Here is a 13,685-nt window from a genome sequence, read left to right on the forward strand (position 1 = left end):
ATATCAAAGAGGGTCTTAGTACAGCCCCAATCTTGAGGTTCTACCTCCCACATGCTACTCCCCACTGTACCATGCCTTTATAGATATCTACACAGACCTTCACTAATGTGTACTGAGTAACAGAAAACACGACAATCCTGCAATGGACCATTTACTTCCATGTAATCTGAACTTGAAACAAAATGCTGAATTCATAGAATAACATCTTACAGCATTTAGCCCATCGTGCCTGTGCCGGCTCTTTGAAAGAGCTATCCAATTATTCCCATTCTCCTGCTCTTTCCCCGTAGCCCTATTCCCTATATAATGCAGATATGTACTATTGAGACCCGTTCAAAATCAGAATGCTTAGAAATACGGTTATCGTGAGTATCCTGCTGAGGAAGAAAAATACTTTATTTCTGTCTTTGGTGGCATATGGGAAACCATCAAAGAGCAATTACTGAGGCCCAATATAATGAGGGAACAGAATACCAGCAAAGGGCGTCATTACCCTGATGGGATTTCTGGTACAACTGTGCATGTTAATCGAGCAACCACCTCATTTGTTCAATCACTTTTCCGAGCCATGTGATCTGTGCTCACTATTTAAACAGTACTCCTCACAACTTTTATTTTTGAAAAGGGAGGTTAATTATTATTCTTTGTCCTTTTACCTACATGAGATATCTAATATTGTTTGCTCTGTACTGAGCCACAAATGCAAAAGATCCATCGGAAAAGGTGGGAAATATTCAAATACAAGAAAATCAATCAATTTTGCAACTACACACTTTTTAAGCAGAGAACTCCAAGGAACAAAAAGGGTACAGTGGCATAGTGGTTACATTGCTGGACTAGTAATCCAGAGAAAGTGAGTTCAAATTCCATGATGGCAGTTTTAGAATTCGAATTCAGTTTTTAAAAATCTGGAAATAAAAAGCTGGTATTAGTAAAAGTGACCATGATGCTGCCGGATTGTTGTAAAAACTCTACTGGTTCGCCAATGTCCTTTAATGTAGGAAAGATGTCATCCTTACTCCGGTCTGGCCTATGTATGACTCCAGTCCCACGCCAACGTTAACTGTCCTCTGAAGTAGCTTAACAAGTTGTATCAATCCACTGTACCACATGGATTGCAGCGGCTCAAGAGGGCGGCCCATCACCGCCTGCTCAGGGCAAATAGGGGTGAGCAATAGATGTCAGCTTCGCCAGAATACCCACAACTCGATCAGTAAATAATAAAACAAATATAGAGCCAGTCATAGGACATTGGTTTTCTCCCATGACACTTCCCAGAGCAAGCTCCTGATCTTGGTTAGCATCTGCTATCTGCAAGAGGCAGCAAGTCAAGGCAAGGAATAGGAAGGAGAGCCTGGGGCAGGTTAACCAGAAATATTCTCTCATCTTCTGGTGGAACCAGTACTTATCTGCCACAAGATGGTGAGCACTGTGTGATGAAAGAACCGGGATATATTTTTTCAAAAAAACTGGTGTCAATGAAAAAACAAAAGCTCCAAATGGGTGCAATTTGAATTATTGAGTTTGTTATTGAAAAAATGGCATCAAGCTCTAGAGGTAAAAGACAGCAATTTCATCTGTAAATGAGAACAGGACCAAAAAATTGGTATGTTTATTTTTAAAAAAACTAATGTTTGCAGATGCCATATTAATGTTAAATTGTAAAATTTTACTAAAATTACACCGTCAGTCAAAAACATTATACAGAATAGAAACGAGGTCAACAAGCAGCCGATCAATGACAAGGAAAGTCAGAGTTCCAGCATTCCTATTGTATAATTATTGTAAACCTGGCCATGGCTTAATCAGTGAACTCATCCAGGATAATAACTAACCTCATCCCAAGCAGCTATACAAACATAAACTACAAAATTCTTTCACCAAAAAAACATTCATTCACGCAGTACTGTTGTAGTATGATGACAAGCTAATAAGGAGGTATTATCTTCTCTTTCCATTAGTGTCCCAGCATACTGTTATAACATTATACTCTTATTACTCTAAAGTTCCATTTACTATTATCAACCCCTCCACAAACCTACTGACATGACAGATCTATATAGAATAACGAGACCCACACTGGGTGGCTCAACATTGTTCAAAAGGGTCCCTACCCACATCTCCATTCATCCATCACAAACTCAAGCTCATGAAGGTATTAAAGATCCCTCAGACAGGAATGGTTGAGCACTCCAGGTCAGAATATACAGGCAGACCGGCAATTCCTCTTTCAATACTGGCTTTCTAAACATATTAATTAGTGGCTCAAGCTCAGTGCTATCTTTCACAAAAAACATCTTTCATAAACCTTCCTTACACTTTGTCGACTAGGATGTGGTGCAGCTGACAGGACAGCCAATCGTCAGAATGACGAGGGCTGGAAATCCACTTCCTAAAGTGCCAACCAAAAGCAAGCAATTGTGTTCCTATTAAGAAAGCTGGGGGGGCGGGGGGACTGCATGCGCATCCACAATTTTTGTATATGGGAGACTTTCGTGATTGAAACTTAAGAGTTCTTTATAAAAAAGTATATAAATGTATTGTATATTGAATATGATAAATGGAAAACCTGAACAAGAACTCCCTCAAAATGACTGATTCCTCACAGCAAGCCTCCCAACTTTAGCTAAACAAACTTGCTCCAGACTCTGCTGTGCAAGCAGATATGTACTAAAGCTGGACATAGCTTAACAGCCTATACAAATCATTAGCATTAATGCATTGCTAGATTGGTTAGTGATTTGAGTTCTTTAAGTAGAGGAGATTTCAGCATTTTTTCCTCCCAGCTTACTCAAACACAAGCATTTTTCCTCTGGCAAACAAATAACAGAGATGCAGAAAACAGACTTCCTCAGTTCTCCTTGCCAAAACTCTCCATATCAGCAGCACAGTTGAAGTCATGACGTTATTTTTAAAAAGCTCTAGATTTTATCTACTCACATTCAGGTTTATCAGTAGGCACTTTACATTCTGATATCAGCCAAAAAAAAGTTTTACGCCAAGTATTTCCTCCACCTCGGCAGCCTCCAATGTGACTGCCTGTAGTAGCATTTTGTATAGCATAAACCTAGCCTCAATGTCACAGCATTTTTAATATGTATTGTATTATTTATATTTTCTAATTGTAGAATTACTTAACTGCTACATTGTTCCCACAGCAGCATCTTCTCCCAGCCATCCCAAAGAAAATCACAAGCACAGTAATAAAGCATCCCTCCAGAAATGAATGACCTTCCCAAGACTATCTGAACACCCTTTCCCAAAGTACACACACTCCCTGCTACTGAGCAACTTCCAAAGGAAACCAAACAGGCAGTGAAAACAGAAAGATTAAATGCCAAAAATATTTTGAGTTGGTAAATCTCTCGGATTGCCCTTATAACGTGTATTACCACAAAGAGAATGTGGATCAGCTGGACTGCTGTGTGTTTAAAAAAAACAATGAGAATCAGGCGAAAATCATTGCTTTTTTACTGCTTTTTCAGATTTATAGGCAAGCACTTTAATTAGAAAAATGGTCCACTAAAATGTTGCCGATTACAAAATTTGAAAATAAATTTACCCAGTTTATAACCTCCATCGGTTTTGTACGGTCCTCCTTCACTGAAGCTGTGCTAACCAAATAAAGAAATGAAAACTTGCTGAGTTTCAATAAGTTTGGTTCTATTGGGGGGTGGGGGAGGGGGGGGGCTATAATTACAGTCATTTCTGCAGAAGTGTCCCAGCTTTGCAACAGCTTTGCCACTGAGTGCTGGGAGGCAGGTTCACGCGTCCTAACCTACTCCCACACGATCCCTCATGTGGGCAGTTTCCAATCTCATCCATGCTGTCAACAAAGGTACTGAGAGAACAAGCATTTCCCCACAGGGAGACTCCTCCAAGTCGTACAAGCAACCTAGCAACAGAGGCAGTGGTTGGATCAAGAGAGGTGGTGGAGAGGTTAGAGCAGAGTGTCATCAGCACATATGTGGAAGGAAGATAACCACACATCTACAGATGATGTCGCCAAGGAACATCACATAAATGAGGAAAGGGAGAGGGCCAAGAATAGATCGTGGGAGAATCTGAAAGTAATGGTGTGGGGGTGGAAAGCGAAGCCATTGTTGGAGATGTTCTGACTACAACTGTTTGGTAAGAGTGGAACCAAGCGTGGAGAGTTCCAATTAACTGGACAACAGAGAAGAGGCATTGGAAGATGATGTGGTCGACCACGTCAAATTGCTGCAGATATATCGGGGAGGGATAATGCACTACAGTCACAGCTATATTTTGGTAAATATTTCAGCTCAAGGAAAAGGATGTCCATTTTTGACTATGGAATTTTTTTTCCACCTTTTAGTATTCAGGGTTAGCATCCTGAGCTCCTGAATGAGCTACTAAAGCACGGTCAAAGTAAAATTCTCCCCCCATTCTCTCATGGCTAAAACTGCCAAATAATGTGGGGTTTCATGATGCGGAGCCACTAGGTAATGAACTGAGGCTGCCCAAACTCATCTCAAAATGACTACCAAACTACTAGTCTTAAAAGTAAGGTTCTCAAAGAGCAGCCAGGTAATTTGGAAAAGGGTTAGACTCAAGCATTTTGTCAGTTCTCCGCAGAACCGATAGGAGTGCAAGTAATTCCTTTCTAGGTAAAGAGGCAGAGAAACACTGTCTAACTCTATCTAGTTTGGACCATGCTGCCTGATTGTATACTGTGCTGACAGCACTCAAGAGTCCTGCAGCCCACAATGTGCAGCCCAGGAGGATAAACAGTGGCCAGTTTTAAAATGAGAACATAAAGAGAGATAGTGAACACAAAACTAATCACTAAAACCATTAAATTATGTTATTTTACTCAGGTATACAGACTGACATTTCAAGTACACATGTACAAAGGACAACAACAGACTTTTTTTTTTGGGGGGGGTGATTCTATTGAAACCAATATGCAAATGTACAGATGGAGTAAAATTGGCCTATTTCTCTGGGGTTAAGAAGAATGAGAGGTGATCTCATTGAAACATATAAAATTCTTAGAGGGCTCGACAGGGAAGATGCTGAGAGGTTGTTTCCCCTGGCTGGAGAGTCTAGAACTAAGGGTCATCGTCTCAAAATAAGAGGTCGGCCATTTAGGACGGAGATGAGGAAAAGTTTCTTCACTCAGAGAGTTGTGAATCTTTGAAATTCTCTACCCCAGAGGGCTGTGGATGCTCAGTTATTGAGTATATTCAAGATTGAGATCGATAAATTTTTGGATACTAAGGGAATCAAGGGATATGGGACTGGGCAAAAAAGTGGAGTTGAGGTAGAAGATCAGCCATGATCTTACTCAATGGCGGAGCAGGCTCAAGGGGCCATATGGCCTACTCCTGCTCCTATTTCTTCTGTTAGTATGGTGGTCCTTCGATAAACCAAATACACAATTTTAAGAAATTATATTGGGGTACCAAACCTGTTAAAAGTCAAACTTAGATTCAGGGATATGGCCTTGGCAATAAAGTAGGAGAGGAATTCAAGAGATTTGCTGAGCCGCACATCACAGGCCTAACTGAAATCAGGCGAGAGTTAGCTTGAATGGCTTTTTATCATTCCTGCTTTCTTAGGCACTAGAAATAACAGTATAAAACAATGCTGTATTATTAAAAAGATTTAGATTAGGCTGACCCTGTGTAAGTGCGATATAAATGTTTCCTCAAAAGGCAAATGCACATCTCATTAAAAGGATTTTTTATATATCAGTAATACATCTTTGTCAATGTGCCAGTGACAGTAAAACCTGCTTTGTTGCTTCCAGCTATCTTTAATAGCCAATCACCGTTATAAAAATGACTCATATATGGTGCATCAATCTGCCTTCAGAAGACGTGATTTTTTTTTCCAGCTTTCATAAAATTCCACCATAAAGACATTCCATACACTCTGACTGTTCGCACATATCAAAACGTAATTCCCAATTATTTTCAGACAACATTTACACTCACAATGCAACAATGTGAAACCACCTGTCTCCAGGGCAACACCCCTCTTAAATATCTCCAACAACTACACAAGATATACCTAAATCAAGCTGAACCATTACGGAAAAACCCCTGGATAAAATTTTATAAGTTTGTAAGCAGTCAGAGGCTCTTACCCTTAATTCTGATAACTTGGCCTCTATCTCATACCTTGAATATATGATTTATTGCATGGGATATCACCAGATTACAGTGCCAGTTTAGCTCAGCGGTGGCACTCTTTCCACCGAGTTGGCAGAATCAAGCGCCTCACCAGGATGTAAGCACATAACCAAGCCTGACACTCCAGTGCAGTACTGAGATGTTAAACAAAGGTCCCCTCTGCCTGTTCAGGTAAACATAAAAGATTCCATGGTGCTATTCGAAGAAACACAGGGGAATTCTCAGTGTCCTGATCAACTTTTCTCCTTCAAACACCACCACCAAAAACATGGGTCATTCATCTCATTGCTGCTTGTTGGACCTTGCTGTGCACAAATTGGCCAACACTCTTGCCTACATAACAGTGAACTCATTTCCAAAGTAATTCATTGACTGTGAAGCATTTTTGTCTCTCTTTCAATCACTGAATGTCAGAAAGCTTAAATCTATTATAAGAACACATTTAATAGTGTGGGAGATGTGTTTGCAAAATCGAAGTGCAGAGCGTACTGTGTAGTCTGGTTAGTGTGATGGGGCGGAGGGATCCGAGTCACATTTTATCCTGACTAACCAATTGATAAATCTGCTGGAAGTACAGTTTAATATTTTAGAACATTCCAATGTAGAGTACAACAAAATAAATCCCAATATCCTTGTTCAAATGGCATGGTAAAATCCTACTTAGAAATAAAACTACTTGCATTTATAAAAATGACTGAATTGGAGAGTTATGTGAAATGCAATTTGAACAGCAGGGATACTTAATCATACAAGCAGCACCGACGAGCAGTGAGGATTTCACAGTTAGTGCTGCCAGAAAAATACCCAATATGTAGTTATAGTTTGGTGCCATTTATATCACAACTTATTGTATTGAAACATCTCTAATCTCTTCATACAATAAATTTACTTTTGAAATGCAGTAACTTATGTAGGCAAACTTTTTTTCAAGCGACACAGTTCAACTGTCAGGACCAGCAATGACAGCCCCACCAGCAAAACTAAAATCAGACAACCAGAACCATGTTTGTATACCTCATGCAGAGCAACATACTGTGGAGTGTATTCCAACGCAGTAACATGTCTCAGAACTGAAATAACAGCAACAAACAGCTTGAGCTTTGCTCTCAATCTTTATTACATCACCTCAGCCCCTTTGACATAGTACAGTTGTGGAACACACTGCAGGTTATTGCAAAGAGGCAATACTATTCATCTGCAACATCAAGTGAAATAAAACCTACAGCATTTCAGTTCAAATCACACGCTTCAATCGCTGGGTCCCTCCTTCTATGAAATAACAATGACTACACTTCAAAAGTAACTAATTGGCTCTGAAGCGCTTTGGGACATCCCGGGACACGAAAGGTACTAACCAAATGCAAGTGCTTCCATTCTGCAGCTTTCTGCCACAACACCTAAAAATATCAAAACTGGAAGAAACCACCCCATAAACCCAATCTACATTATACAGGACAGTACAGATAGAACACATCTTGAAGTTTAGACAATATTAAAATACCACTTCAAGCAGTGCATGACATCATATAACCCCCCTATGCATTACTTCCTTGTAAATACACTACAGCTTCTGTGTTGTGTATTACATCCGACAGACCTTCCACAGAAAAACAATGCAAGTAGGAAACTAGGAAAACTGCCTCTTGCTGCAGGCAGGAAATTCACACACGCAGTTTTTCAAAGTGACATATCAAAATTAAGCATACGACCTTAAATCAACTGAATTCTAAACTAAAAACAGAACTTAAAAACGTCAACTAAGGCTAATTTACTAAAACAGGAAGCTATTATAAAGACACTGGCCACACAAATTTCCAGACTTTAGACAGACTGTTAAAGGAACTTGCTACACCCTAGTTAAAACCACGATTCTAAATGCTGCCACCTTCCCCAGTAGAATCATTTCAACATCCGAGGGTGGAGGGGCGCTGGGAAAGAGTCAAAAACATGCCATCATTTTGCAGATTTCTCTTAGGGCACTGGTTGCAGATCAAAAACTGCCTGTACCCTACTTCTAGGCTTCTCCAAGAAACAAACTTCACAAATCAATCTCGCAAGGTCAAACCATAATAGGATTTTTTTATATAAAAGAATTGCTACTGTGACTGAGTTCTGAATATAAATAGGGTCAGTGACAGAGCATGAAATTTGATAATTAGTGCTATGTGTGCACTCAATTTTAAAACCTTGGAACCCAAATTACAACTCTATATTGATTACAGTAAGGTGTCACAGCTTATGATTTAGTACATTTGTAGACATTGTCAACTAGCTAATAAGCATAAAAATCAGTTTAATGCCTTGCATTAGCATTGCAGTCTTTCGAGATCGCATCCAGCTGAGCCGTGATGCTGATGCCAAATACATTTTAAACACCCACCGTAAACCCTAGATGAATTCTTTGGTGGGGTGGGGGGGGGGCTAACATAACTGAAGAAAAAGCTATAGAAGCATCCATGCTCCCATCTGCAGTATACAAAAAATAAAAACTATACTTTGTTGCCTTATTTAAAGAAAATGTTAAAATACAGTAATTTGCAGCACAGTACATCTGGACATAAAGAAAAACTTTACTATATACAGCAAACAGTCTTTCAGCCACCCTACAATTAAGGTTCAGCTGTCCTTTAAGATGACAACTGGCAAATTCCCACTCACAGATCTTATGACCCCACTACTTACTGCTGTGTATCCTCCCCACATTAATCAGTTTAAAATACTGATGGCAGCTACATCACCATCTTTGGGCAGCAGACATTTTGGCAGAATTGCCAACTGCCACCTTAGGCAGTAATCCTCTGAGAACTAGGAGAATGTTTGCCTCAAATGCCTATATATAGGTACCAAAGTTGCACCTGGATCCATTTACTGCACATAAACTGTGTGAAGCCTTTGCAGAATCACAACTACACACAATCTCCATCGATTCTGGAAAAGCCATTTTACATACACGCATATTACCCATCAATGCATGCAAAGCAAGTGGGCAATGAGCAGAACACATTTGCAATTTTGATATTACCACGTTCACACTCATTCAACATATTACACAATTTTCCAACTGAACACTTCATCAGTAACATTTAAAATGACTTGTTCCAGACGCTTTTAGTTTCAGACCATACGTTCACAGGACTGCACATCCAGTGGTAAACCAATTCTATTGAACATATGTCTCTCTTGCACCCACTGTAAATCTGTATAAAAAGTGTTGACTCCAATTATATAAAACGATTGCCAAGAACCTGCAGTGCATCTCGAGAGCAGTAATATAGTGAGAAGCTGAAATGTCAAAACTATAAAGGGAGTTGGTTGAGTGGTTCATTAATGCCAACTGAACCCCAAGATACAATGCATTCCTGACACCAGTTAAGGAGGAGAGTCAGATAGTGTTCATATTAGGAGGGAAGAGGGATATTTTTATTTTATGCCACTGAATATCATGGGCGACAGACAGAAGGCTCATGTGATCAAATCATATGATTGGAACCTGGTTTGATTTCACTGCATGTTGCATGTCACATCTGAACATAATGTATGTTAAAGGTTTCCATATCTCTTGTAAAATAACCCACTTCCCAAATTATCAACCAGTGCAATACGCCAGTGTCATGCTGACCAACAACAGTAATTGACAACAGAAGCACTCAACGGATATTCAGATTGGCAGCAGTCACCAATTCATAACCACTTATATGCAGAGATTTATCAATTAACACAAGCAACATACAGCACAGGAGGTAGACATTCAGTATATCATGTCTGATAGCTCTTCAACTGGAGCTTCCTGCTCTACTCCAATTTCCCTGCCCTTTTCTTGTATCCTTTAATATTCTGCCTTTTCAAATACTTACCTGATTTTCTTTTAAATTATCTCATACATTCTGCCTCAAAAGCTATTTGCAATAAAGCACTCTACGTTTTAATAACCCTCTGTGTGAAAACATTTCTTAGAACTATCCCTAGAAGAGGGAAATTACGAGTATTTGCCCTGTTGTTGCTGATTCCAGTGAAACTACCACTATTTACTCTCTCAAAACCTTTATAACTTTGAAAACCTCCATTAGACCCGCCATTTAAACTTTCTCTGTTTCAATAAAAAGAACACATCTTTAAGCCTTTCTTCATAATTATATCCTAAATTCCTGGTATAATTCTAGTGAATGTTCACTGTACCCTCTCCCATGGCTCTAATATTCTTCCTAGCCCAGAACTGCACGTGCCTTATACTCATCAATCTAACTTGGATATTTATCTATGCTCTTGCAGAGCCGGCACGGACTCGATGGGCCGAATGGCCTCCTTCCGCGCTGTAACCTTTCTATGATTCTATGATCTTGAAATAGCTCATGCAGATGCTACTCTACAATAAAAGAACCTGACCACCACCACAAACTGCACTAAAGTATTCAATAGGGCTATAAATTCCTTAGGCCAGTCCACGTACTTTTTTCCCTCAACTGTCTACAAGGAGGGCATAATAATGAAGGAACACCTTGAGGGCGTTATGGTCAAGTATGACGTGTATTCACTGTATATTTTGTCAATACCATTTCCAACCGAATTGTCTTCCTTATCATTTTAGAGGAAACGAAGAATCAAGATTTCACTTTGCAACCCAGCTCCAGCTGTCACAGTACACAATTAACCGCCGGTTATCATATCATCAGCTGGAACTATATAACGTACAGATAGATAGATGCAGTACTCCCCCGTCTGTCTGCAGACTAACATCTCTTAATGTCGTATAGAAAAGACGAGATGCTCACCCTACGCTACAAGGCTGGATAATGATTACTCAAAATTTACCATCATTTCTAATATTACATGGAAGGGGGAAATTGCATACATTATTTTTGCTACAATGTGGCATTTTTCTCAGCTACAATCTTTCCTTAAAAGAGGATCCCACAGCAAATAAAGCAGCACTGAATTTCCCTCTAAACCCAGTCAGCAGTCTTCGTGATGCTCTAGGATTTGGAAAAAATAAAGCCTCGATTGTGCTTTTTATTAACCAACCACTAAAACACAGCAAACACACGGACGCAATTCGATTTAATTCCCAAAGTGATCTATTTAGAAGGAAATCTGTGAATGGATTGCTACTAAATTAAATCGAAAAATATCCAAACGAACTGTAGTCTGAACACACGTTTAACAGCGGGCCTACTTGGAAGGTTCGTGTCTGCTATTTCCCCTCCCATGCATTTTGTTGGATTTGCAAGTGTTTCCTAACCTAGAACAAAAAACAGAGGGGCGGGGAAAGCTACAATTTAAAATGCTTTCATGATGCTAAATGACCGAAAGCAGAATAAACTGAAAAATTATATACACACACTACCTCAATAAAGATATTGTTTTATTTATGTAATCAACAACAAATGTGAATAATCCCAACAAGTTAAATGAGGTGCTGATTTCTTTATTTATAGAATTGCATTTGATGCATATCTTAGATGGTGAGGGGTGGTAAATAAATCAGGACTCACCCCACTCTAAAAATTCGGTGATGTTTTTCTCCCTTCTGAGGAGAGAGTTGGTGCACTCATCGTACAGACAGATGATGATGTCCAGCAATGTCTCCACGCTCACCGCCAGACCGTTTTTCCGAGGTCCATCCAGGATCATTTTCTCCAGTTTCTTCAAGCGCACTTCTGCAGACATCTTGGCTTCAGTGACGAGCCTTAAACCGGCGAATCGCTCACTCCCTTGATCAAATATTAGAAGAAAATAAATCGGTCCTTTTTTTCCCTAAAGAAAATGGTACAAGTGAAGTAAAAAAAAGGGGAGTGGGGGAAGGGGGAAGAGTCTCGGGCTTGAAAGCTCAGTTACTTATAATGTTTTTTTTAAATATACAAATAAAACTATCCAGGTCAAAATGTTGTGTAATAATCCCGGTAAAGACATCCAAAGCCGGCAGAGTCGGGCAGGCATTATTCGCCCATTTTATCCTCTCTTTCTCTTCAACTGCAAAGAAACCAGCTGAAGGTTATGTCAGGGTTTTTTTTTGCAAATTTCCTTCTCGCCCTTCACAGTTCACACCGCAGCAGGAGCAGTAAGAAGATGCATCTTGTCCCCAAATCAAAGGGCTTTTGAAAAAGCATACACAGCACACGATGGTGATGAATGATGAGAAAGCTCCTCCTCAGGAAAACCGCGTCGGCTTCATTTCATTCAGAGAGAAAAAAAATATTTTTCCTCGCTCTCACTCCCACCCCTCACAAGTTTTCTTTTTTATTCCCCCCACACACACACACACGAATATATTTCTCCCGCATCAGCTCTCTTCGTCTGTCTGTCTGTTTGTTATTGTTTTGTTTTTCTCCTCCGTTTGAGTCAGTGAATAACCGTGTATGTTAAACGGCGGCTCTGGATGTTTATTCTTTCTATATTTATATATAAAATCTAACTGCTGTCTCCTTCCTCTCTCTCACTGGAGCATCATCTCACTCTCTTATCATCATCATCCTCTTCCTCCTCCTCTTCTTCTTCGCTCCGGCCACCGCTTCTGAGGTAAAAAAAATACAACATGGCGGCCACTCCCTGCGGACTGAGAGACGGACGGACAGCCGGTGGGGGGAGGGAGGGGTTTAAGGAGGGAGGAGGGGAGGGCACGCCGGGATACTGGAGGACTAACGTGCGGGCTGGGATGATCAACTAACGGTCGGGAGGCTGTAATGGAGGATGGGCGGGAGAGGAGGAGGAGGAGGAGAGTCCATCAATTAACTGACGGTCATTTTTTTAAAAAAAAAAGGAGAAAGAGGATAGCTGTTGAACATCAGTTAAAAAAAAGCAGGAGACGACAGGCGGAATATAGGAAGGGCGGTGTACATGTTCGGATCACCGTAATGGTCGACCCTCCCCCGCCCCGATCCTGCCGAGGACCAGGCACACCGGGATATTGTAGGAGTGGGGGATAGAGACATCGAACAATGTTAAAAGATGCAGGAGAGAATGAGGGAGCACCACCCCCACCCAGCAAACGGACAGGACGGCCACACGCACGCCGGGATACTGGAAGACCAAAGGGAGGCCGGCCCGAGAAGTGCGCGTGCGCAAGTCTGGCCGCTGACTTGCGGAGCTGGAAAAAGGATGAAATCGACAAAAAGACCTGAATGAATGAATGAGCAATCGCACCTCACCACCTCACTGACGTCAGATGCGCTTCCAGCCATGCATGTTGCCCTTTCTTCAAGGATATTTGCTAATATATTTTGCAAATAAAATTCTACGGTCTGCAAGAATCCCCATTTTAATACATTTGCAAATGATGAAAGTCCATCCGAACGCGAAAAATGCTTCAGATGGAAGGCCTTTTGCAAAAGGGTTTCAAATAGGGATTGCAAGCAACAAATAACCGTCAGATCTCGCAATGTTCCGGGCATCTCGAGAGTTCTAGCATCGGACCACTGAAAGGCAGAATGCCACCTTTTGTTTTGCAAATAAATTCAGGTGTCATCGAGGTAAAGAGTGCTAACACTTGGAGTAGAAAACGTTTCCGTTTTTGGCAACCAGTGTCACCTT

The 13,685-nt window shown here is 40.6% G+C and overlaps 1 protein-coding gene across 4 annotated transcripts in view; it reads right to left on the reverse strand.

Annotated features, from left to right (window-relative positions):
* The window catches only part of LOC137322105 (serine/threonine-protein kinase MRCK alpha-like), a 499,456-nt gene extending 486,710 nt beyond the window's left edge, over positions 1–12,746 (reverse strand). For 3 of the 4 annotated variants that reach the window (XM_067985191.1, XM_067985192.1, XM_067985190.1), the window contains exon 1: positions 11,651–12,746. In XM_067985191.1, coding sequence (XP_067841292.1) covers positions 11,651–11,825 — 175 coding nt within the window. In that variant the 5' untranslated portion in view covers positions 11,826–12,746. The remainder of the gene's footprint in view (positions 1–11,650) is intronic. The other variant, XM_067985193.1, reaches the window with a different exon arrangement.
* Between the last annotated feature and the right edge of the window lie 939 nt (positions 12,747–13,685).

This window comes from Heptranchias perlo, chromosome 5, assembly GCF_035084215.1.
Source record: "Heptranchias perlo isolate sHepPer1 chromosome 5, sHepPer1.hap1, whole genome shotgun sequence".
In the NCBI taxonomy this organism is placed as follows: Eukaryota; Metazoa; Chordata; class Chondrichthyes; order Hexanchiformes; family Hexanchidae; genus Heptranchias; species Heptranchias perlo.